Source organism: Cygnus olor, chromosome 11 (genome assembly GCF_009769625.2).
Source record: "Cygnus olor isolate bCygOlo1 chromosome 11, bCygOlo1.pri.v2, whole genome shotgun sequence".
NCBI lineage: Eukaryota > Metazoa > Chordata > Aves > Anseriformes > Anatidae > Cygnus > Cygnus olor.
In genome coordinates, this window is record NC_049179.1 from 20,538,554 (window position 1) to 20,564,723 (window position 26,170).

The 26,170-nt window shown below is 49.4% G+C and overlaps 1 protein-coding gene and 1 long non-coding RNA gene across 6 annotated transcripts in view; both read left to right on the forward strand.

Annotated features, from left to right (window-relative positions):
* Positions 1-1,093: 1,093 nt before the first annotated feature.
* On the forward strand, positions 1,094-15,886 carry LOC121076194. Of its 3 annotated transcripts, none has more exons than XR_005823387.1 (4): positions 1,094-1,159; positions 4,547-4,782; positions 11,042-11,187; positions 11,558-15,886. It is a non-coding gene; the product is annotated as an uncharacterized LOC121076194 (long non-coding RNA). The 3 variants fall into 3 exon arrangements; XR_005823386.1 differs by having other exon boundaries at positions 4,547-4,748; XR_005823385.1 differs by lacking the exons at positions 1,094-1,159; positions 4,547-4,782 and adding an exon at positions 8,890-9,732.
* A 3,291-nt stretch (positions 15,887-19,177) lies between these two features.
* The window catches only part of PIAS1 (protein inhibitor of activated STAT 1), a 57,506-nt gene continuing 50,513 nt past the window's right edge, over positions 19,178-26,170 (forward strand). The window contains exon 1 of one of the 3 annotated variants that reach the window (XM_040569491.1): positions 19,178-19,254. In XM_040569491.1, the coding sequence (XP_040425425.1) occupies positions 19,231-19,254 (24 nt within the window). In that variant the 5' untranslated portion in view covers positions 19,178-19,230. Of the gene's footprint in view, positions 19,255-19,324; positions 19,555-26,170 lie in introns of those variants that run through there. The other 2 variants (XM_040569493.1, XM_040569492.1) reach the window with 2 other exon arrangements.

Consider the following 26,170-nt stretch of genomic DNA (forward strand, 5'->3'; position numbering starts at 1 on the left):
TCCGCAGACAGAGACACCACCGCGCTCGCCCGCTCGAGGGAGAGGCACCTCTGTACGCGGTTTGGGTTCTTTAATAAAAGCCGACTTTACGAAGCCGCCTGGTCCGTGGGGCCGTCCCCGGGGGTCGTGGCCGTGGGGTCCCCGCGGGCACTGCGCGGGGAGGGGGGGGGGTGGGGATCGCGGTGGCCCCGCGCGGCCCCGGTGAGGGGGGCGCGGACGGGGCCGCCCCGTCGGGGAGCGCATCCCGGGGGCTCCGGCGGTGCCTCCCCGGGCCCGGGGGGTCCGGCCCCGGCTCTGCAGCCTCGGGGGGGGGGCCGCCCGCTCCCCCGCCAGGTTCCCCTCTCCCCCCTCCTCCTCCTCGCCGCAGCCGGGAGCTCATTAATGCCCATTTATATGCTCGTTTCACACATGAAAGTATTACGTTAATGAGCTCCGGGAGCGGGCTGGGAGGGGGCTCGCACACCTATTAGCCCGAAATACCTGGTTCCAGCCCAGGATTAACCCAGCACGGCCCTCCCCCCGCCCCCAAACCTCCCACCCCCCCGGCGGCAGGGGGTCGGGGGTCGGCCCAGGGAGAGGGGCTGCGAGCCGGGGTCCCGCGACGCCCCCGGGCTGCGGTACCGGGAGCAGCCCCCGGGGGTCGGGACCGGGGGTGGGGGCACCGACGGAGGCCGGGGGTGTGTGTATGGGGGGGGTGAGAGGGTGTTCGGGGTCGGCGGGGGTGCGCCGCGCCTTGCCCGGTCCCGCAGCGCGGAGCTGCCGCAATTAGCGGCTCACACTCATTAAGCATCCCGGGATCCGCGGGGCTGCGTCGCCACCGCGTGGGCAGAGCCGGCGGTGCAGCCCCCCCCCGGCGGGCAGGGGGCTTCGGGAGTGGTTTTGGGGGGTCCGGGGGCTCTCCCCACCGAAGCGACCGGGAGGGGCCGGGGCAGAGGGGGCCGGGCCTGGGGCTGAACCGAGACGAACCGGGCCGGGCCGGGCCGGGACAGGGCGAGGGGGGGGCGGTGCCCCCGCACCTGCCCGGCGTCACCTGGGGCGGGGGCGGCCGCGTACAAAAACGGGGGTCGAGGGGGTGGCCGCCTCCCCTGGGCTCCCCTCGGGGCCCCAGCGAGGCTCTGAGGAACTCTCCGAGGACTTCTCCTGGGACAGACCCGAGCAGGTGCCTGCGGTGCGTGACCCCGGTGGGATATCTCGGGGGGGGGGGGGGCTGCGGGAAGGGGGGGGTCCTGCAGGGGCGCGGGGGGGGTGCTGAGCTGGGGAGGCTCTAGCAAAGAAGTAAATAGAAAGTTAGAGCCGAGCTCTGCGTGCCGAGAGGTTGGTGGCTCGTGGGGATGGGGTGGCTGGGCCTTGGGAGCTTGCGGGGGGGGCAGCCGAGACTTTCCTCGAGTGCTTCCCCTGCCGCTCTCTAGGGTTTGCTGCTCCCCTGGGGGCTGGAAGTGGTGCAGGGCGACCCTAGGGGGGAACCACGCAGGTTTTTGCCCCAGCTCCCATCCCTCGTTGCGGGGAGAAGCGTGCTGCAGCACCCCCAGGGGCTCCTCTTTGGAGTCCCAGGAGAGGGGTGACGGAAGGGCCCCATCCCTTCCCTGCTCCCCTTTTCCCATCTCCAGGCACCCGGGGCCGTGTCCCTGCTGCTCCCCGGCACTCACCTGCCCGGCACGCTGCGCGTGGCACCGGCGCGTACCAGCGTGGGTGCAAAAATCAACTCTTGCCTTGTATTAATATTTTCACACTACTTAGCTCTCATTAAAATGTACTTTGCTGAATTTAATGTGCGACTTCAAATGACACAACGTATTAAGTGCTTAATATACTAGAAATTATGAAACTATTATAGTCTAAGTAATATGAAATAATTAGAGTGAATTAAACTTCAGTAGCAGAATGAGGGAGAGGCTTCAAATATTTTTTTTTTTGGTCTTAAAATAATTGAATGCAGTAACAGTCCATGAAAATAAACAGTCAGAGTTAGGATTTTTAAATAATTAAAGCAGGAAAAAGCCTGGAGTGTCTGTATTTGAGCCTGTGATGAATTCTGAATTGGGGGAAGCAGAAGGTCTGCTTGCTGCAGCTGATGGAGTTGTTCTTTCAGGCCAGTGGCAGAGCAGCTCCAAGGAGCTGATCGCCAGACCTCCAGCCTTGCCAAGGCTTCTCCCCATATGCTTTTTCCCTCTTGTGCGAAGGCTGTTTATTTGGAGGCAAGCAGACGTGATGGCTCCCAGTGACGGAGCGGCGCCTGCTCTGGGTTTTGCTGCCACGTTGCCTCTTAGCTGAGAGCCCCCTTTGCAGAGCCGCTCTCAGAGGGGATGCAAACGCCAGAGACCCCAGCGTTAAACTCCTGGCAGCTGGTTGGAGCCTGGCCTCGTGTTCTGAGAGGTGCTCAAAGCCCTCCGGGTGAAGCTGGGGTGCCATCGCAGGTGGGAGCGTGGGGGCTGCTGGAGGCTCTCGAGCAGGTGTGCAGCAGCGATGCGAAGCATCCCGGAGATCCCCTCTCTGCTTCAGGCTCCCGCAGAGGATGCGGGATGTTCGTGCTGTCGTGTGAGCACGTGCTGGGACCAGCCGAGTGTCCCCATGTGGCGTGGGTCCTTGAGCTTGGCCACCAACCTGTGCACGGTGGGGTCAGCTCAGCCGCGGCTGCCTCGCTGGCTGGAGGCAGAGGACGCCAGGAGATGGCGTTCCCAGCGCCGCGCTGGGCTGCTGCTCGCTCCTGCCAGGGCTCTCAGCCAAGGGGCTCTGCAGGCTCCATGGAAAATACTAAAATTACCCCTCGAGTAAGCAGCCTGGGCCTGGGGGGCGCAGGCAGAGCAGCCCGACTGGGCAGCGCTGGGCCATCGCCCCCGGGTGAGCAGCGAGGGAGGTGTCGAGTCCCTCCTGGAGCAGCTTCAGGGGCAGGAGAGTAAAAGGGGGCACAGGAGTTTGCTGCGTGGGGGTTTTTAGGGTGATGTGTGTTGCCCCTATGATGTGGGGCAGCGGCCATCAGTGAGTAAAAGCATGCTTGTGAAATATCCTACGTGAGGGGAGGAAAAAGAGCAGCGGGTGGATGTAAGGTCCTGTCTGTGCGGTGCTGTGCTCCCTGTCCTGAGAGGTTCCTGCGTCCCTCGCGGGTTTGCTGAGCCCCCAACACCTCAGAGAGGGAAAAGCAGCTTTCCTGTGAAATGCTGGTGTCAGGCGAAACCCAGGCTGAACCGAGGTCGCAGACCTGGCTCTGGGCATGGACCAGCAGTGCTGCTATGGATAATTTAGGATTCTCTGTCCCAAAGTGAGGAGTGATTGTTCTTTAGTAAGGGTGTTAGGCTCTTAGCAGATTTGTGGAGCAGTGTCAGAGAAGCAGTGCTGTACTCTAACTCAAGTTAAAAGTGAAGAAAATGATCCTTAATTTGCCTTCTTGGATTATTTAGGTTCTACCAACTGTATCATCAAAAGACATGTTTGCTTGGAAAGTCTAATCATTAAGTACAAAGAACTTGCTGGCAAGCATCTTAGAAGTGTTAAATTTTTATATATGGCTCTTTGATTTCCAGCTCCTATTTGCAGTTGGTGACAGGGAGGAAAAATAATCACCTGTTCTTTTTTTTTTTTTTTTTGAAAATGGGTCGGTCTAATCTTCAGCTAGTGTGGTATGCTTCCATAAAGCATAAAAGAGAGGTGCTTGTAAGATTCATCTGACTTGGAGTGTGCCCTTTCCGTGCAGTTTTACTGCGGTAGGAAGTGCTGTCCCAGGCTCTGGGCTGATGAGTTGCCTCTCACCACGCTCCTGTAAGAGTCAGGCTCCATCTCGTCTGCGCCCTCCCATTTGGGATGCGCAGACAGCAGCGAGCCCTCCCCTTCCCCTTTTATTCTCTGGGCTGAACAAAGCAGCTCCCTCTGCATCTCCCCATCCATCGTGTGCTCCTGCCCCAGCATCATGTCCCACCGGGACCCCCAGGACCCTTCCCGCGGGGTTGCTCTCCAGCTGCTCACCCCCAGGGGCAGGACGTGGTGTTGGCCTCCACGAGGCCGCGTCACTTCTCCAGCCTCCCCAGCACCGACTGCTCCTCCCGGTTTGCTGTCACCTGCCGACACGGTGGGCACCCTGGCACCGTGGGCGTTCGTTTGCCTGGGTGGCCACAGCGGAGCTGAAACCTGCAGCTGCGGCAGGAACGGCCCTTTTTTTTAGGGGGAAAATCCCATCTAGTTCAGGGTCCGGTCCTTGCCAGGCTGGAGGCTGCTCCTGCCTTCATCTCGAGTGCTTTGAGTGAACCAACTTGGTCTGGCTTGTGCAGGGGGTGTGTGGCTGGGCTCCTCTGGGTTTAAGTCAAGTATGTCAGGGACAAGTGTGAACAGGACGGCCGTGAGCTGTACGTGAACAGGCTGGGGGGTCCGCATGCAGGGAGGAACGGCTTTGATCAACTTGGTGGAGGTTTGGGCACAAACAGGACTTTGTGTCGTATGGATGAGAGGCTGGCGCATGGCAGCTCTGCGCTGCTTCCAAAATCGCACGTTTACGCTCATGTAACAGCGAACTCTGCGGTTTCTTGGAAACTTAAAACATATCTTCCCGTTTTTTAAGCTGAGAACTCCTTCCTTTGATCTCCTCTCCGACTCGTAATGAAGTTGCAGGCTCTGACATCCCGCGTTGTGCCCGTTGTGTGCGCTTCACTTCGCTGCCTGCGCGCCGCGGCGCTGAGCTCGCTGCTCCGAGCATCTCACACCTCCCAACGCCGCCCGGCTTCAAAGCACGCTACGGACACCGAAGGCCCACGTCGGCACAGGTGAAGGCCAGGCTTTCATTGAAGTCCGTGCGAGGTGAACACGCGCATCCAAAGGCATAATTTGACACTGACAAATTAATTCTCACTATTTTTCTGTGCGGGAATTAAGACGCTGTCGCCCTGGTGTAGGTGGATTCCCGAGGAGGGGAGGGCTGGGGAAGGGATGCTCTTCAGCTCTCCAGCCCATCACGCGTTGGAGGCAGCAGCAGGATGACTCTGACAGTGGCTTCTCTCCCATTGCAGCTAAATTAGTGCTAATTGTCCACCTAGGAAACGAGCAGCAGGCACCGTGCATTGCGTGGGGCTTGCATGGAGAGCTGTGGGGAAAGCTCCTGCTTTGCTCGTGGCCAAAGCTCCCTGTGGGGGGACTTCTGGTTTGCCCCCACCCCTGGCCTGTCTGGGGGTGATTCGTGGTGGGTTCCTCATCCTGAGTTGCCAGCAGGGAGGACACGGGCTCACAGTGCCACAGCAGCTCTTGCACCCAAGGCAAAACCCTTCTGGGAGAGGAAAGGAGTGCTTTTAGGGAAGGCTTTGCTGCTCCTGCTTGTGCTATCCCAGCTCTGGAAGAAAGAGCGGCCTTCAGCTGCTAGGGCTGTTAATGTCACCTTTCACGAGTGCTACGCTTGCAAAGGAACCTGCCAAGTATAGCACATTTTAATTTGCTCTTTTCCCATGCATTCCTGGATTTATGGCTTAGTTTAGTCTGGTTACTGCTTGCTGTGGAGATGTAAAGCCCCTCCAGAGGGTCTCTCCGTGCTGCAAGCCCCGTGGGTTCCCTGGAGGAAACCCATGTGCTATTCCCTGAAGGGCATCCACCTAGAAAGGGGGTTCACGTTTGATTTTGCAGAAACTTGATCTTAGAAAGCTGCCGGGGAGATGTGTCTATCCAGCGCTTACACCTAACAGCCTTCTGTCTGAACACAGATGTGTTACTCTGCATTCTCTCCGTGCCTCTAAATGCTTAGTTGTTTTTAGGTAGTACGGGTTTGGCAACACATTAATAATGTGTAAAATGAAGAGGAAAACAGCTTAGACGAAATGTGTTTTCAGTGATGCCTGCACCAGGCTGGGAAGTACATTTGCAGTTGCCTGCCATCTGTAGCAACTTGTCCAAAGCAAACATTACCAGTCAGTCCAGGTTTGGCTGCATAATTGCCATAAACCATCGCAAGGGCATCCAGCATAGCACAGCCCTGGAACTACTTCTAGGATTAGGTCCTACTCCCTTGAAAAACAAACCTTGGCAAAACCTCAGTTCTCCCTAATAAAAATTCCATTTTCACAGCTCTAATCAAGTTTTCCAGAGCTGTGGTCCAAATTAGAAACTGCACGCAGAATATCTGACCCAGGAGAACAAGATGGAGATTTTCATTTAAAGCAGTGCCAGGCTGGAAATTTCCAAAGTTCTCAGCAGTTCACCTACAGCAAGAGCACGGACTGTGTCCGAATAACCCCGTCCCTTCCATGGCAAAGCTCTGGCAGACCCAAGCTCCTGCTCTCCCGTGCGATAGTCTCCGCGGGGGGATCCTCTATGAGAAATGACCTCTCCCCTGACAGCACTGCAGCTATTTCTGGACTGGTGTTGGGGCCAGCTGTTCATGGCCTTTTGAACGGGGGGGAAAAGGGGTGATGGAGCTGAAGGCACCTTGCAGAGCAGCAGTGGGCATACCAGGATCAGGCGCACCCATGGGTGCTGTGCTGAACCCTGCCTGCCCAGGTGGCACTCGGCGTCACAGACCTCCGAGACCCACACCGTGGTTCCCTGAGCCCTCATCTGCATGAGATGCTGCTTTTCCCTTAGGATCCCTCCTCACTTCTCCCCCACCTGCCTTCCTCGCCCAGGCGCTGGGGTGTTGTTGAGGTGTGATGAGTGCTGGCTGTGCGTGCTGCCCCCAGCCTGGCTAAAGAGCAAATCCCTGCATTTTCTGGAGAGGGACGTTCAGAAATACAGGGCTGTCTCCCGGGAGGGTTCGGAGGTTTTTGGGTAGTCATCTGGAGCTGGGAAGCACCAAGTGTTGTAAGGGCTGCTTGTCAAGTGAACAGCAAGGGCAGTTTTATATTTCACCCCCAGAATTGTTTTCTACCATTGTCTTTCCAGCCTTAGGTCCAACTGTCCATCAGTAGCTTTCAGAGCAAATGTATTTTGCTTTTAACGTGGTAAATGCTTGTCTTGCAATAATTTGCAAACAACGAACCTGTTGGCGTCTTGAAGACAGATAATCCAGCTATATGTAACCGTGGGGTAAATCTCTGCTTGTTCTGGTGAGCAGCGCACAGGATTCAAACAAAGTATGTTTATTTTTTTAAAAGCAGATGCAGAGGAGATCCGTGCTGCACGGGCCACAGTTGAACTTGGCCGTCAGTAAATGGCAGTGTAGTTTGCAGCAGAACAGAGGAAACCGCAGCCACAGCTCGTCTTTGTATCTTGGGCTGGCTGGGCTGAAAGATTCGCAGAAAAACCCTGGGCAAGACCATTGCTTAAATGCTCACGTGGACTCCTAATTGTGGAAACATGCTGAATTATGTGATACAATGCAAAGTTAGTTATATAACACCTTTTATGAAATTCTTGGCAATAAAATAATGCATAAAAATAACAGATGTGGCAAATCACAACCACGTTCTGAAATCTTTCTGTAGTTCGGTTTAGTGAAAACAATGGAGTTGATTTAAATGGATTTTTTTTTCCTTTCCCCAAAATGTCCACGGGCAAAGAAATATTTGAAAGAAAAGCGAAAAGGCTAAAAGTGCAAGCAGGGTTTCTTGTAAAGAAATCTGTGCGCGCCTGTTAACTCCAGCACGGCGCAGGGAGGGCTGCGGGAGGGAGCAGAGGCTCCAGCCCTGCTCGTGTGGCTCCTGCTCCCTTCAGCACGGCCACCCTCGTGAGCCAGGCAAGGGAGTTGTGTCCCCGGTGGTAAACTGGCACCAGCATCCTGAGCAACACCAGAGCGTGCGATAGTCTTTGTAGGGTCCTTGCTTCAGCCAAACCTAGCAGGGTGCCCGAGGCACTCCGGGGGCTGCTGCAAGGGCAGAGAAGGGCTGCGGGGTCAGCGTTGATGGCTGAGACCTGGTGGATTTCCGTGGGTTCAATAACAAGAGCTTTACCATGGTGAAAGGGCAGAAGCTGTGGGCTGGCTACCCGATTGTGCAGTGATCGGAGCGCTGGCTGTGGTCAAATGGGGCACGCAGCCCTGGTGCAGGGCCCTGAGGGTACACAGGCCTGATCCTGCTCTTTGGGAGGAAACAGGTATGTGAAACACGGGCTCTCCATCTTCCTGTTTTTGGGACTGAGTGCCCTTTGCCGAGCTGCCATTTGCGTCAGGCACTAAAGCGGTAGAAGGAAAGCCTGGTGCCACCGCAGCACAGATCCACTGCCGAGGAGCACGCGGGGCTCTGGCCGTGCCCTCAGCCCCTCGCCGTCCCCAGAGGCTGCCAGGGGGACACCAGAGGAGGGCTGGCGGTGCCCCAGGGGACAGGTCTGGGGCTCAGCTCTGCCTGTGCTGCTGTGGAGCTGCGTGGTGATAACGGGCTCTAATCAGGGCAGCATCTGCACGCGAGCGAACGCTCTGAGACTCCACGGAGCTGATAAAGAGGAACAGGCCCCAGTTAAACACTGACAATTTACTCCTGTTCGCTGAAGGACGTGGTGTGCTGAACATGGGCAGCCCACAGCTCGGGACACCTAAAAGCAGACCCAGAGCTTTAAACCATGAGGCAACTCTGTGCCGCTGCTGTGCATGCGGGAGGACATCGGATATTGCTGATATTTGCTTGCTTTATTTTTTTATTTTTTAATCCTCTTTTTGCTTTCTGGCTATTAGCCTTGTCTACAGCTGATTTTAACATCAGCTCAAGACCTGGCCCCATGCGGGACCATCCCTGACACGGTATCTCCGCAATAACTGTGCTTCCTAAAACAGAATTTGGCCCCAGGTCTGCTCCGTGATGTCCCAGTAGCACCCTGAGCATTGCCTGGCAGCCTAGATGTGGGCGCAGGACCATTTCTGAGCGATCTGCCTAAGAGGTGCCAATTATTTCTTGGTATCGTTTTAAGAATTTTTGTTACTAGACGGAAGAAAACGGCAGGACATCTTCAATGAAAGAGGGAAAAATGGTATTAATAGCTGATTTTTATTAGTGGCGAAAAGAAAGACCTTTCGGTGAAAGGCTTCCAACTTTAAAAGAGGAAATTTCAACCAAAAGAGAGAACTTACTGTTTTGAAAGAGTTTGCTGGGTGGAGACATCAGAATGAAAGGATCTTGTGCAACCCTGCTTTTTAGGCCTAATACTAAATTCGCCCATTTATTCCTTTGCTTCGCACGGGGAAAATCACTGCGGAATGCTATGGGGAAGGCAGATTTCTGGTCTAGTTGAGAGCACTTCCAGGGTCAGGAAGGCCACGCAAGACGTGTGGGGGGGTGCTCTGTGCAGGTGGTGGGAGCTGGGGGACCGGGGCACCGTCTGCCTGCCCCTAACCTCGAGGATGGAGAGGTTCATAACGTGAGAGGTGCCGCTGGTGCAGGGTTTCCCCTTCTCTGACCGGCACGTTGAGCTTTGGGCTTGCTGCCCGTCCTCCCCCTTGCACCACCCCAGCGTGACCCGGCTGCCAGGCTCCGATAAGGCTGAGGGGAGATAAGAGGCTCGTTGCCTTCTCCCTCGTCTGCAGCACCAGCAAATGGCGAGGGTCAGCTCTCAAAACCCTGCGAGTTCTGTGAAATACAAGGGAAAGTGGCTCCCGAGTGAAACGGGTCACACACAGCCCTGTCTGTGGGGGACGGATTTGTTAAACACAAAGCCTCGGTGAAAGAATTGAAAGGGGAAAAGGAATTAAAGGGCATTAGAAGAGAGCAGGTTCCCCTTTTCCCCTGCACACCGCCACGTCCCTCAAGAAGACGCCTTGAAGCTCCAGGACGGTTTTACCTTGAGCAAAACCCCAGGTTGTTGATGTGGCAGAGGGGCGAAGACACACCCCGAGAGACACAGGTAGGAATTTGGCTCTGGAGCTGTTTCCGCTGGAAAACAAAGGGGTTTCTGTGACAGTCAGGAACAAGTGCCAGTTAAAGGGCATGAGCTCCTCTCGTGCTGTGTTCAGCTGCAGAATCTCAGCGGCGAGGTTCACCCAAGCCAGCAGCAGCCCTCTGTGCCCTCCTTCCTTAGGTAGGCTGAGCGCAACGTGGTGCTGCGCTCCAGCAAACTGAGAAAGCTTACTTCTTACTGCCTCTCAGCTCCTTCCTCGGCAGTGCGTTTTTAGGATGACTGGAAAAGTACTGGTCTCTGCCCAGAACATGGTGTTTCGCTGCACTGCATCCGCAGCAGGGCTTTAAGGAGCAGCGCACACGGAAACTGCGGCGGGGCGCGGAGCTTTGTGGCCGGCGCAGTTTCTCCTGCAGCACGTGCTGCCTCCCGAGGAGGCACGAGAGGCAGAGCATAAACCAGCAGCCACGGACTGCCTGGGGTCTTCCCTGCCCCGAGCTGTGGTGTTGGAGGCTGCTGTCGTTGCAGTGCCCGTGGTGGTGTCCGTAGCACCAGCGCCGGAGTGGATCGGGTTCGAGTGCTTTTTGCCAGTAGAGCTGCAGAGGGGATGAATTATGATGTCAAAACAGAGCGATGTTGTCACACAACCACCTCCCCTCCTGGGGTCAAGGTCTTGCTTTATAGATTGGGAGCCCATTAGTCCGTTTAAAAGCATATGGCCAAGCACGGCCACAAAAATCTCGTGTGTTTGGGTCGGAGCTGCAGACAAAAGGCTCTTTGTGCGAAGAGCTGACAATGACAAATAAAGAGGAACCTGTTGATCTAGGAGAGAAATGGAGGATTATGAAAAGATCACATGGTTATAAAAAGACCTTGGCTGTTTGTCTGGATGTCAGTCTTGTCTGTCATTAAACTGCTTTCTGCAGCTATTTGCTAATAGAAATAGTCTCCTGCCCGTGTGTTTTGTCCGTCCTGCAAAATGCTACTTGTGTCTAAGTGTGCCAGCCTCGTGAGACCGCATCAGAGAGGAGATACGCTCTTAACTGGATCCTTGCCATGTGCTAGGTGTTGCATAAAATAGTTAATGCTTGCAAATTCTTCTGAAAGCACTGGTAGTACCAGAAACAGTAAATGCTAAAAAATGGTGTCTGTCCAACCGTGATACATCAGCACAGGACACACGGACACACACACAAAACACCAATAACAAAACCCTTATAATTCAGCAAAGTTATTGGAGGCTAAACCAAGAGCTATGTCTAATGCTAATAACAAGCATATTTCCCGAAGGTAACATTTGATTTCTATCCAAACCCAGACATATTTGAAGCTTTGCCTGAAAGTCGTTGCATCGCAGATTAACTGGGACAATGTAATCTGTGAATAACTTTGTAAAGCCTTCAGCCAGCTCTGAAGAAACAGCAATACAGTCTTGACAAGACTGGGCTACAAAACACTTCACAGGTAATGTGTTTTTTTTTTTTTTTTTTTCACAGTAAGTCTGGAGAAAATAGAGAATTGCTTCGGCTTTGTGGGACACACATCTGGCAAGCGCGTAGTTCTGATCGGCATGCAGAAAACACTCTGAACAAAACCATTTATATCGAGCATTGATGGGCTGCCTAAAATGACCTCCAGAGTCTATGAAGTGCACCATAGATTTAAAAAAAATCTATTATAGTCCATTATGTTCTGGAATGTATCCGAGCACATCATGCTAGAGAATGCAGCGACTCTGTATTTCCTGGAGTAAAGGAGACCTATGGAAACGTGTTCAATTCAAAATAAACGGGAAAATAACAGAATGCCTTTTCTATTTTATTTATCTTTACAGCTGAAGAAACTGAGAGGGGAAAGGTGGCTGGAAGTTGAAGCACAGAGGGAGACGTCCCTTGCTGTTCTTTAAGCACTGGTTTGAAATCAATGCAGATAATGCACTTGGACGGACTGCCTCATTTACTGGTTTTCAGTAAATTGCTGGGCTGTGTTTCCCAGTGATAACGTGATAGTGATGTCTATGCCGGTAAGAATATACTTTAGAAAAAAAAAAAAGTCTGCAATTCCTTGCAAGCAACGTTTGGCTAGTTTAGTCTGGGATGCCCTGAATTCTGCACATTGACAGTAAACATCTAGGGCTGCTGCATGTCACTCCTGGTAGTACAACGTGCTTCTGAGTTATCTGCAGCTTCTTCCAAAGACACAACAAACCCTGTTTCAGCACAATAGCCTCCTGCAGTGTCAGGCAGCGAGAAACGCCGTTGCCTGCTCACTACAGCCTTGCACAACTCCCCCCCAGCACAGCAGAGGTGTCTTCTAACCAGGGCTCTTCCTTCTTCCTTAGTCCTGATTTTTTCCCTGGAAGTCAGTGATAAACTCCCAGTGACTTCACTGCTGCTGGATTAGACCTGGGGTCCAATTATCCTCCTTAAAAGTACAAACGAATAATTCATAGTTCTAAGTAGGCTTGCTACGGACAGCACCACTAGGGATTTAGTGCACAACACTGGCGTTGGTGCTTGTGTTTTCTCCTAATAATATTTTTTAACTGGAGGCAGATCTATTTATATATGCACTGGGAGAATAATTTTATGAGTAAATATGATCTTCATTAATATTTTTTTGTTAATTCACTGATGCTAGTAAAGAACTTTGAGGATGAAAGCACTGTATGCAATAAACATTAAGATTATTCCAATTTATTTTAATGTTGCCAGCATTCCAGCTCCATCATCTTTCATCCAAGAATCTCAAAGTATTTTCCAAGTGCTAATAAATTTTCTCTCAACAGTCCCAGGAGATATTTATTATCATCATCCCCATTTCATAAAGGAGTCCTTCTGAGTGCATTTTACTTGGTCAAAATCGGGTCGTATGGCAGGAATCTATTTGGGAAGGAGCCAACAATCCCTGATTCCCATTCTCCTGCTCTTGCTGCTAGACCACATTCCCTTCTGGGGAGTGTGGTGCGACACTCACCCGCGGCGCTTGCCTTCCTTTGTCAGGTGGTTGCTCTTAAAACAAAAAATAGACAACAATAACATGCCCCGCCCAGGATGGGCGAGGAAATGAGACTCTGCAAAGTCAGAATGATCGCAGTTGTTCATCGCACCCAGTGGGCTAGGGTGAGGTTTGCTGGGAGTCCTGGTGCCCACCCGCCTGCCTTGTAAGCGTGGGGACGAAGGGGCAGCTTGGAGGGTAACAGAACGGACGCGTGTCTTCTAATGTGCAGGAGTAAACCTTAATTGGAGGCTGTTTTAGAGCCCTGTTGTCATGTCAGAGTCTTATAATCCATACTCAAAAGACAGTTAAAATGGAAATGTCTTCTCAAACATAGCATAGGTGAGGGTGTATAGAGGTGGAGAGTGTAGCCAAGCATAAAAGATCTGGGCTAAATAGCACATGGTGCAGCTGCGCTTCTAAAGCACTCTCCCCAAACCAGAGGCTAAGCTAATGATGAGAAGACCATTTAGAGACAGCATGACTCCAGCAATCCATGAGAACAATGCAAAGTTCAAAAATAGCAGTATCGACTGGTGGAAAAACAGCATACATATAATTTTCAGGTAATTACCATAGTATAATTAGCTCTGTTGTTTTCATAAGAGCCATCTGAAATGAACTCTACTTGCTACTGGAACCCAGCTTTATTTACAGTGTTCCCAGGACTAAAGTGATTTTTTAAAAATAGAGATTAGGTAAAAAAATAAATAAATAAATAAAGATGCGAGTGCTTTGTGTGTGATACCATCTCCATGCAGTGGGTGGAGGCTACCTGCTGACGTCTCGCTCAGCGTTTCATCCGCCCTACTCCGAGCCACGTTAGGCAACACGAGAGCTGAAGAACTGAGGAGCAGAAGCAAAATCTACTCCTAGGCTGTCTGTATGAGGGGGAGTAACGTGTAGCATCATAACAGGCACTTACTCTCAATGTTATGGAAAATTTAGCACCTTGATTTATTTCTTTTTATTTTTTATTTTTTCTTTGCCACAGAACTTTGCTTGTTATGATTTATTCAGTATCAGTAGAAAGTAACTTCTTGAGCACTGGGGCCTTGCAGTCTCATGTAAAAACACTTTTAATTGGAATGAAAGAGTTTGTCACAGTTAAAACTTGTTTTTTTGTCCGTGTCATAAGTCCGTGCGGCTTAATTATAAACCTGCCTCACCTCTCTGAAGATATCCTGGAAGTAGATGTAACTTTCTGTAGTTTTCTGTCATTGTGTTTGAATTGTTCTTGGCCAATTTCGAGCTCCTGAACAATCTGACACTTGAGGTGGTGCTTGGCTTTGGTACAGCACTGCACACTTCACGGCTCACTCTGAATCGGTTACGGCCTGCTGCAGTTGCTTTACTCTTTCTTCTTGTACTGTGCCTACGTGTTATGAAAATGGGTGCTAATGGGGAAAAAATCACAATTGTGACTCAGTGAAGTGGAATTTTGTTGACAAAATCTGAATTCAGCTCAGCCAAAGGAAATGCTTTTCGAGGTGTAGATGAGTATCTCAGGAATGACCATTTCTTCAAGCTTTCATGGAAAGAAAAATAAAGGAAAGAAAGAAAGAAAGAGACGCAAATTCAAATAAAAGACCAGAGAAAAGTGAGCAAATGTATGTACAGAAATAGATCCACTCCACAGGGGCAGTTTTCCTTGGATAAAAGCTACAGAAGTTAACTGTTGGTAAGTTAATGTTGGAAGGCCAGTGGGATGCTGTCACCTTCTTAGCTAGGACTGTCTGTAACTCCTGTGCCTCCTCTCAGTACAGACCACAGTTCTCCTATGGCTTAAAATCACCTCGTGTAAACACGTTTTGCTGTTGGGACTACTGTCATCCTGCACAAAATCCAACAAGGCTGCATGAATGCCTTTTCTTGTGAACCCTTGTGAACCCTTGGCTCCTGAACCCTTTTTCCCCACCGCACCTTGCTTTATGAAGGTGTAAAGCCCCAAATGCCCCAGACAGCAACAAACCACCGCTGGGATCCGTGGGCTGCGTGGTGCGGCGGGGCTGGTCCCCAGGGAGCCCCGCGGGGAGACCTCCTTCTCTTCGGCCTCGCCGAAAACCGTGGTCTCCACTTGACATCACCGATGCTTCCTTTGACACAATCCAAATATAGAATAGGTTAATTATGAAGGACGGGCCTTAAGGACATCAGCAGGGCTATGAGCAAGCACATATCACCCGCTGATATTAGGGCGGAAAGGGCTAAGCAAATAGTTGTAGAGAATGGGCTAATTGTTGTGCCTATTACTATTGTCCTGCAGCTGCAACACTTTGTATGGCAGCAAAGCACACAGGGAGTCGGGCTGGACTTGGCATCCGTAATTCCAGGCAGGGAACACAATATACAGGGCATTCAAATAGCAGCGAGCACAATTAAAATTTTGAAAGATTAAAGAAAAATTGCAATGTGAAAAGAGTTTTGTATCATGGCCAAGGCAGGCTACGGGTGCTTGGTGTTGTAAACTGCACTCGTATGTGTACAGTAATAAGGCAAGGTGATATTTAGGAACTGAAAAAACAGGAAATACGCAGATGAAGCTTGTATGTGTCACACTGTAACGCTGCATATGTAATTAAAGATTATAGTAACTCATTTACATATGCTTTCCATACTGCAATAACATTGTTATACTAGCAAGTGTAAGGATATAAAATAGGTAATGGTAACAAAATGCTTCAGTATCTTTTTCTAATTTAGGATTTTAGGTGATTAACTCCCTCTCTGTAAATTTTAATAACACTGCCAGCAACAATGTAGTGAATGTTCTTTTTCTAAATAAGCAGCAGCCCTTGTTTTTGGCCTAATTTGAGAGATGGTGATACTATATGGTATGATATGATATGATACTGCACTTGGATGTGCATTTAGAGGGAGATGTGTATACCAGCTGAATTTCAGTTACTCTACGTTGTTGAACTTACGGTATAGCACATTGGGCAATTCCACGTGTGTTTCATGTAAAGAATTAAATGGACTTATTTTATAACCTGATGTACTGGCTACTCCATTATTCAGTTTCTTCACATATATTGAAGTAATTTCCACTAAAATGTACCTCTGCAACCTTTTTATTTTTATTTTTATTTTTATTTTTTCACCAGTGATACATGTAACAATTTTTTATGCTTCCAACAATCTCAGGAATAAAAGATGGTTTTGATTGTTTTTAATGGCTTGATTGTGTTTTTTCTATCAAAAAAGACAGTCATTGAGAATCTTTCTTTAAGTGACTTTTAACATTTATATTCAGGACCAAAAATGCTCCCCCTCCCTTGCTTTTGAGCAGAAAGCAAGTTTGGACTACTGGAAAAAGGGGAAAGTCTTGGAGACTCAGATTAATGAAAACAACATGTCAGTAGAAAAACTGCATATCTGTATAAAAATGTTATTGCACATGAACGTGGTTCTCAGAAGGTGAGTTACGTGACATGGAGCATTTTTGGGGAGGTTACAGAATAGGGAAATGGAAGATATCAGGGTGGAAGGTATATTTTGGCAGTCATTTACTTTACCGCAGTCTGGCAAAAAGCAGGAAATGAACTTCTGAAAATTGAGAATTTTAAATGCCCAAACTTTGAATGTTTGAGGAAAACCCTTGATCTTTATTTTCATCTCTCTTCTCCTCCCTTGGCGGATGTTTGTTTGTGTGTGTGTGAGGTTAAAAGAAGGAAATATTGCCGTTTTTGCTCAGAAAAACAGAGGTGACTAACAAGTGGAAGTCTGTTTTGTAGGTGTTCTTAACCTGCTCTGGTAGCAGCCTTGTTGCACTGCTTGAGGGCCATGTCCTCTTGAAATGAAGACAGAATTGTGACAAATCTGAATGTTGCTATCACTGACAGAACTGCAGTACAGCTGGAACAACTGAGAGCATCTCTGGAAATTACTGTCTGTTGACAAAGTCTTTTCTTGGCAAAGGAACCATCATTTAAGTCTCAGGAGTAGAGAGGAACAAAGTTTCATTACTTGTAAATAATTGTGTAAAAATAGAAGCACAGATTGTTTTTCACATTAACTTCCTTCTTCAAACCAAAGTCTATACTGCATTAAAAAAGAAGGGACTATCAAAAGTCTTAACTCAAGAACAAAGGGCCTGTACTAGCTTTGTTTGTAAAAATACAGTACTTAGGGAGGACTATTTTGAACTGAATATTCTGTACCCTCTCATTTAGTTTGCTTCCTTATTTTAATGTATCTGAAGACATTCTCAGCCTGTTTTATTTAAAGCGATTTTTGAAAGAGGACACGGTGGTTTATGGCCATGTGTCAGGTTTGATAGTGTTATGCCATGATTTAGCAAAGCACTTAAGCACATGTCCACATCCCACTGAATTTGGTAGGAAGTGAAGAAGCAGAGAAAAAAACTGTTTGCTGTGCAGCAAGCTTCTTTCAGGAAAAAAATAAATGAAAGGAGGATTCATCTTTATATGATTGTAGACCTTTTTACCAAATTCTTTAAATTAGACACAAACTAACATATTAAGATCGTGTTTATTAAACATATTCAATCAACTGAAATGAAATATTCTAAACTGGGCTGGGTCAGACCACTGAAATAGATCAGCTAATTATGGTACATGTGGGTGTACTCGATAGTCATCTGACTTTTATTTTTTTTAGATATCTTGCCTAGCGCCCTCCCCCTTCCCCAAACCAGCCTTTTAGACACCAAGATAACTCTTCATTACATGCAGTATTAAGCCAGAGTATCTGAGCATCACTTATCAGCCTTTGCTAATTGCTCCTCATTTTCTGAATGTTTTATTCGATATGCCAATGCTGGACACCAAAAATGGTAAAAGAAATCAATGAAAATGGTGGATATTTGGCATATCTGCAACAGAAATGGGATGTACACATGACCTAGAGAAGAAAGTGGGGTACCAGAGTAGTCAAAAAATGCACCCGGGACTTTCTGTCAATCTGGTCTTGAGACCAAGCTAGGTAATGTTTCTGGATGAAATGCTTAGAAATTAAATGTTTGTGAAGAGATGGAGGTTGTTTTCCCTTGTTCAGAGAAACAGGACTTCGCATATATGCTTACCAATAACAGGATAGTATCAAAAAGCTACTTAGTAGAAAGATATTTGATACTGCTATCACATTTTTCCCTCAGTGGAAACTGCCTAATTTTAAATTGTGGCTAACTAGTCGGGTCATATGGGAGATATAAATTATAATTCAGTAATAATCATGAGTGGTAATCTCTTCACCACTGATTCCCTGTGTGGCCTCAAGCATGCTTTCTTCAATCTGTAGAGTGGAGACATTAATGCTTTTATATCTGGCAATGCAGATAATGTGAGTGCTTTCTGAATGCATGATGATGAATTTTATAGAAGCTATGGAAAACTAGCAAATTTGGTCTCTATCGCACACTTAAAAGGATGCACAATATTGACCTCGTGTTCCAGAAAACTTTTTCATCCTATACTCTAAGGTGAAGGCCAAGTGGAGAAAGTGTCATGGTGATCAGTAATTACAGAGTAAGCCACAAGTAGAAGGCAGCCGAATCGAGGTAAGGTGCATGACAGATGCTAGCATTGAAGCTGATTTACTTCACAACTGCTGCAGTCATCTTGTCAGACAGCATTTCTGGTGTGTATTTTTCCCTCTGTATTATCTGGTGTGCTGTTGTACAGCTTCTACCCCAAAATGATAAGACATGGTCAGTTACAGATCTTAAAGCTCTGCTCTGGTTCTTTAGGCCTTCCTAAAAAGACGCAAACAGTAGGCACTCGTCGCTTTTTGTGATTTAAGAGAAAAACCCAGGGAAGCTTGTATCGATTCCCCAAACCTCCTGTGCAGTGGCTCAGGAAAATAAAACGATCGTGTCCCCTGTTTTCGGATCCAGGTACTGGGGGACGGAGGGCAGCCCCAGCAGGGCACCCCGCTCCCTCAGCCCGCAGCTCGGCCGCCAGGCTTAGGGCTCCCCGGCTCGCCCCGGGTTGTTTCACTCCTCAGGCATTTAAAGCCGCCGATTAAGTAGCAGGAAGCGGAGTTGCGAATTCCAATTTTAATCAACTTATAACTGCAGGAATGCGTATCCACCTCTCCCCTCCGGTGCTCCGCTTCGGGAGCCCCAGCACCCCGGGGGCGGGCGGCTCTGCCCGGCGCCTCTGAGGAGAGCCCGAGGAGCCCTCAGCGCCCCTCACTGCACCGGGAGGGGGGGGGGGGGCTGCACTGCCGGGGTGTGTGTGTGGGGGAAACTTTCCACGCTGGGCTCTGCCCGAGGGGCTGGGGGGGGCTCATCGGCCTCCTTCCACAGACCCCGGCACCGAGTGCGGGCACCAAGGAGCGGACGGTGTGCGGCGAGGTGGGGTGCTGCGATGGCCGCCCCCCCCCGAAGGGGAGGCACAAAATGGCGCCGCGATTCAAACGCTGCGTGCCGCCGGGGGGGCGGTGAGGCAAGGCGGGGAGGGGATGGGAGGGGGATGGGAGGGGGATGGGGGGGGTGGGGGGCGGTGTCCCGGCGGGGTTCACTGCGCCTGCGCCCGGACTTGCAAGATGGCGGACAGTGCGGAACTAAAGGTAGAGCGCAGCGCCCGTCCCCCCGCCGAGCCCCTCGCGGCCGCTTCGTCCCCGCTCCGTGCCCCGGAGGGGGGGCGAAGCGAGGCGCTGCCGGCCGGGTTGCCCCGCCGGGGGGACGGGGGGGCCGTGGAAGGGCCCTGCCGGCTGAGCGGGGGCTGAGGGACGGAGCGGGGCGGGGAAGGAAGGGAGCTGTCCTCCGCTCCCTGCCGGGCAGTGCCCCCCGCGCACGGGGAGCCGCTGTCGCCGGTGGTGGCGGCGGTGGTGGCGACGGGGGACGGTGCCTGAGTCGCTCCGGGCTGGGTGTGGAGGGCGGAGGGGGTGGTTGGGCTCGGGCCGGGCCGGGCAACCGGGGCGAGGGCGGCGGCCGGGAGCCCCCGGGGGCGGCTGGTCAGGGGGTGGCGGGGTGTGGGGGGGTCACCGGCACCGCTCCCGGGATCCCCGTAAAGTTTCCAGGGGGGCTCCGTGAGCGGCCCCGGGCCGGGGGAAGCCTCAGGGCGGGGGCCGGTGGGCGCTGACAGGCGGCCTGAGCCGGGGGTGGGGTGGTGGGCAGCCCCCGGCGGGGTGTCAGAGCGGAGTTATTTGTGCCCCAAACGCCCCGAAACAAAGTTATTTCTGCCCTAAACGCCCCGGAGCGAAGTTATTTCTGCCCTAAATGCGTGAAACTTGGCGGGGGCCGCCCCGCTGGGTGGCGGAGGCTCGGTAGGAGCCGGCCGGGGATGGAGGAGAGGATGCGGCTCGTCAGGGACTTGGAGCGAGAGCAGGGTGGGTGGCGGGGGACACGCGCTGTGCGAGGGAAAAAAAAAAAAAAAAAGAAAATTAAAAAAATAGCAAAACTTTCCAGTCGCTTTGCGTTGGCGAGGCGGGGGTGTGGGCTCTGTCTTGCACGCATGTGTTGGAAAGTTTGAGAATTTCACTGCGGTTGTCGCAGGGTCGTTATTCGGCAGGAGGGCTTCGTTTTGGGAGCCTTAAAGTTAATATGACAGAAGATGCGCAGATCAGAAGTGTACCAAAGGTAGTATGGACTTCAGAACCTATAAAGTATGACCAGGGAACCCTTTGTCTTTCTCTAGAAACTCTCAGCTCTCTGCACCAGAGGTCCTTGTGCTTTCATTTTGAGGTGCTTATAGAGCTGGCAGGATGTAAAGAAGTAGAAATATTCTGTGCGTGTTCCACCTTTTTTGGGTCTGTGTCTGCTAGGTCAGGACAAACGCTTGTAATTCCTCCTCTGTTCTTTGTTTTTCAGGGTGTCTTGCAGGGTATATTGCCCCCAAGATATTTTTTTTTTCTTTCAAATTATGCGTCCCACATAATGGGATAAAGGGTTGAGATTTAATTCCAGCGTTAAACTTTTGTTAATCTTGGCATGCCAAGTGGAGTAGTGTGGTTTGGTAGCTGGCTCTAGAGCTTTCGGTGCACAATAGCTGGTTTGGGTACGCGCGATGCCTTTATAAGCAAGGCTGACCTGAGTGGAGCGAGAAGAGGCAGGAACTAGGGGATAAAGTTTTTTTTAATATGTGGTAAGGTGGCAAGATGGTGGTCCATGGACAGTGCTAGAAGGCATGGTTTTACTACGAAAATCAACAACTTATTGATCTCGGGAGCTTTGAAATATGAAGCCTCTCATCCCTCGCAGGGCCGCCGGGCTCTGTGTCCATCTACGTGTTGCAGAGCTGTCTGCCAGCACGGCGGAGAGGAGAGGCCCGTCCTGCTCTCCCTCTGCAGTTAGAGCTCTCCTAGAAGTGTGTTTGAGTCCGCTTGTCATCCCTGACTTCTTTATTGATCTCTTTCTGAAACCTGCTTCTCGAGAACCAGTGGAGGGAAGTTATGATTTTTTTTTTTTAAAGTACTGTTGCTACCTCAGGGAGCTGAAGGGTAAATGTCAAGCCGACTAGTTTATTTTCAATTTCACTTCGCTGCTCAGGATATTTAGTGGTACTTGCAAGCTGGGACTGTAGGATGGTAGCTCTGTGTTCTGTGAAAAGATGTTTTTTGGTGGCTATGAGGGCTTGGCAGTTTACATAAGGGGGGAAAAAAGTTAGCTCATAATTCTGTACTTTGAAGACTTCAGTGTGGAGGGGCCTGAATGCATTTTTTCTCTAGTCTGTACAAATTAAAAGAGGTGTGTGGATGCGTGCCTGCCTGGGGTGTGAGGAGAAGATGGGGGGCATGATGCTTCTGCCCAGAGATGTGGCTGTCACATACCGGGCTTTCCAGAATTAATCCAGCTGGGTTATCGGGCACTGGGTGAGGTGGGTCATCCTTGGAAAAACGAGGCTAATGGAGAGCTGTTACCTGCTGCACCCAGCTCCGAGGTATTTGCAGGCAGGAGTACATCCCCAGAAAGCGCACTTCTACATTCTTTGGGTTTTGAATGTTGAAAGGAGATGTAACTAGGAGAGGGTTTGTGATAAAGGCTCTGCTATTTGAAGAATGAACGGCGAATTCCTTTCATTATTTTAATTTTCTTAGGTAGAATCTTTCCACATTTCTCTTCTGATCAATTAGCGAGTGGCATTGATTTTAGATCTAGTGACCTTTAAAACTAAAATCAAATGTAAGAGTTGCACAGTAACTCACTTGGCTGGGTAAGGCGAAGTTTGTCAGAGAAACTTGGTCAAATTTTTGTCTCTAAAACTTTCTCGTCTTCCTGTGTAAAGAACCGTGGGGTAATGTGTGGGTGTAGTGGACGTGTGTAAATAGGAGAATGACATACAACACGTGTTGTATGTCAAATGCGCAAGGTAAAATAAAAGGTCTTGCTTCCTCGAGGAAAAATAGCAGTCGTTCTTGCTTGCCAAAATTTTGAATCACAAAATGACGTTTCCTGTAATGTATTCTTGCCATGATCAAGAGTGTTTCAGCATTTTGCCCCGTTTGAGAATGTTTGTCCTGCTGGAAAAAGAAGAAAATGAGAAGATCAAACGTACTTTGCAGATCCCAGACTTGTGAGGTTACTGAATTCCTTGGTACTCTCGAAGTTTTGGATTAATTGAACCAATATGTTTTCATTATTGTTGATGAAACAAGGTAACTGGAAAGTCTGTTCTTCTCAGGATTACCTTCCTAACTATAGGCAGAGACATATGTGAATTTGCCTGATCTTAATTACTATTCCTGTATAATTGCATACAGACTCTCTAATTTACCTCAAGGTAAGCTATTTAAAGCTCTTTCTAATTGGAAGGAGTATACTTGAGTGATTAAATCTTTCCTTCAATATTTCTTACGTCTCCTTAAATTGGTTATTAGATTGTTGTGATCTTTGCCTTCTACTCAAGTCTTTTGGAAATCATTACACAGTTTGCAATAATCAATTCAATTATACATGGATCAAAGAATGAAAAAGAAAAGCTAATGTTCTAGGATTGTCATTCTTGATACTGTCCTAAGAAGCTGGTTTGGAAAGCACATGCTGGGAGGTTTTCTCCTTTGTTCTCTCTCCTTTTAAGAAAGTGCCTTTGGGGATTGAAGAGATCCCTGGTGTGTTTCTTGTTAGACACAATTTATACTTTAAAAAAAAAAAAAAAAAAGTGAGCCAAGAGTTTGAATGAAAATTCAGAATAGCATTTCCACACAATGGTGATGAAAACAAGCCATTTAAAACCGTGCGGTTGGGAAATACCCCTCCCCTAAGTGCAGGGGAGCAGTTTGGTGAGGGGAGAGGCCAGCTGCCTGGCTTTCAGGTGGTGGTGGTGGTGGTAGTGCCAAGTGGATCTCCGGTATGGAAATGCGTTTGTGCTAGATTACGTTGTCAGTGCTAATAAGCATAAGCTACCTATTTCAGCGTTCAATTAGAATCTTACTCTTCTGTATTATGAGCTATTTTTGCTTAATCCTTTTATAAGTTGCTGGGGTTGCGTGCTTCTATGATTAAAGGCAATATAATCCACTTTTCATTGTTATGTGAGTCCACGGATTACGTTACTTTCATTCCTATAATTTGGCGCGTGCCACTATAATTGTATTTTTAACTGTATTTTGGTCTAAGTATCTTTTTTCTGTGTTTTTGGTCTTCAGTGCTGGAACTGCAGATATCAGATGACTAAAATTGGCAGCTGTGCATCACTGTTTAGCTGTCAGATTCCCAATCCGTAACACTTCTTTATGGCTGATAAAAACAGATTGCTTATTGTACACACGTAAATACGGTGTCAGCACATTTCTCGTACAAACCCCGCCCAGGCGCTAGGGGCCATCCTGGAAGTATTTCTAGGCTGTGCAAATAAAGTTCTTATTTATTGCCACTTGTGAGGAGGAGAGGTACAACAGCCAGTCGTTCAGAGTAGTGGGCTTCTGGTTGGTTTGGGTTGCAAAGGTATTTAGTGATCATGGTTAAAAAGCTTAGGTGGTAAGAAATGAGCAGGTAAAAAGGCGCTTCGTTTAGCTTTATACAGGTAAAAAGGCGCTTCGTTTAGCTTTATACAGGTAAAAAGGCGCTTCGTTTAGCTTTATACAGGTAAAAAGGCGCTTCGTTTAGCTTTATACAGGTAAAAAGGCGCTTCGTTTAGCTTTATACAGGTAAAAAGGCGCTTCGTTTAGCTTTATACAGGTAAAAAGGCGCTTCGTTTAGCTTTATACAGGTAAAAAGGCGCTTCGTTTAGCTTTATACAGGTAAAAAGGCGCTTCGTTTAGCTTTATGCCATTAAAAAAGGGAAAACTGCCACCCTAGGTATTGGAGAGGCTGAGGACAGCTTGTCTGCTGGTGAGGATGGGTATGGATCAGCCACAGAAGAGCAATGTTTAAAAGCGTCCCTTGAAGCAGCATGTAGATGTTGATGTCTTCAGATACCGGGGGTATTTACAGGGCGGCGGATGATCCGTATGGTTCAGACTCTGCCCCGCGCTTGTGCGGAGCACGCAGATGAGTGCAGGCCTGTGGCTCGTGCTTGGCATGGCGGGTTTTATTTCCGTCATCTCTTCTCGCAGAAGTCAACGTCTGATCGTTTTTCTCTTTAGTGCCATTATAGCGAAAACCAAAAGGGAGCTTCGGAACACTCGAGACCTGAGTGCTGCTGTAATTGTTCTGAGATTCCCCGACCCCTGCTGCGCTTCCCTGCTCCTGAGCCCCGCCGGGGCTCTGTCCCCTGCAGCGGCTGGTTTTGGGGCACTTGTACCTGTCTTGCTCTGACTCAGTGCTTTGAAAGGGTTACTTGTGGGGCCTTGGGGTCGCCTGTTGTTCGGGGGATTCGTGGCTGGGAAACGGATCGGGTCTCTTGCAGCTCTTCTCTTACACAGTGATCCTGGCGTTCGGCCTTTCGGCTCCACGGGGAGGGCGTGCTACCTGCAGGCATCGAGTTGTCTCGGAAATGTTTGTTTGCTGCTGTGCTTCCACTTCAGAAACTTCTGCTTTGATGTAAGACGCTACAGGTGCCCTTCTAGAGGAAAGCTCTGCTTTATTGGCCTCCATAAAAAGAAATAAAAGTCTTAAGAAAGCCATGAGTTCCATGAAGAATGTGGATGTGGTTTTATGTTAGAGAGTTGTCGGTATTTACTGTGTGTGCTTTGCAGTCCAGCTGCCTCAGCTCGGGCTGTCCGCGGTAAGTGGGAACTTCACCTTTGGGTAGCACACAGACGTGCCTGCAAGAATCAGAAGTGTTTGTCCTGGTCTTAACAGGAGATAAAAGGGAAGTTGTGTTGTTTGGGTGGCTGCCGGGATGTGCTCGAGCAGCTTTGGAGTCCTCCGTCAAGCTCAGGTACTGATTGTCTCGTTGCTCTGTCGTTACTCCAGCTCTGTGTAGACCAGTAAGCGCGTGGAGTGTGGATTTGGGCTTTTTGAAATGAAATTAACTTATTTTACAATGCAAAAATTGCATATAGTACCTTCATGAAAATAAATGCTCTTCTTAAAAGTAGATTCTTTTGCTAGTAAAAATGATGGGGGGGGGGGGGGGTGAGGAGAAGAAAGGACTTCAAGTAGTTTACAAAAGGGTGTTCATTTCTGTAGCTTAACTCGGTGCTATCAAAGCTATTTCAAACTACAGTCATTGCCAAACCTGTGGCTATTTCAGAATGAATTAGAGGCTTCGGGGCAAGACAAAAAGTGGAGGATGTTTAAACCTTTGAAAATGAGAATATACAGAGTTGAGGATGCATGGGATGGGAGGTGCTGGCTTATCCAGACTTGCTCAGATCTTCCAAAGTTTTCGGTAGCAGCCAGGACCAAATTAAACCAGGTACCGTTATACCGTTGCTCACCGTGTGCTGTGATACGGACCTTTATCGTCGTTTCTGTTCCTACTCCTTCGCTGATACTCCTGTGGCTGTTACAGTTTTATTGATCCAAGAATTTCTCAGCTAGTTGCTTAATCTTACTCTCCTGCTGGGATTAGGGATGCCACGTCCCTGCTGTTATCTTCCGTCCCTTAGCATGTACTGGAGGGATACCAGAGCCTCTGTAAACAGGCATCGCATCCGGAGACTAAGGAGATGCCTCGGTTTACTCGTGAGTAAGGCAGGCAGCAGCAGGAGGTGAGTATTACGGGGCTCATCTAGCACAAGGGAAACAAAGAAATGCAAAGCTGGTACAGAACTAGCCCAAAGGTCAGCCTAAGCGTGACCTTTATGTCTATAGGAGATGATATATGAGAGATTTATACAGGAATTAGAATGATAATTAAGGGAGAAGGAAAAGGAGCATCTTAAATCCATCACTTGATGTGGATGGCGCGTGAGGCTGTGCAGCAGAGCAAAGACTGCGTGGATGCGGTGAAGTTTGTTTAGCAAGGCAGACGTGGTTTCCTTCTTCAGAACAGCTTCAGAACAGCTTCTTGGCTTGCTTGCTGGGTGAGCAGAGAGCTTGCTTCCACTCTCTTGCCACACAAAGAAATTTACCCTCACCTAGGGTGGGACGGTCAGTTGGGAATCGTTCAGAGCTGAAACCTCTTGCTTAACCTCATTTATAGTCTTCTGCAAGGTG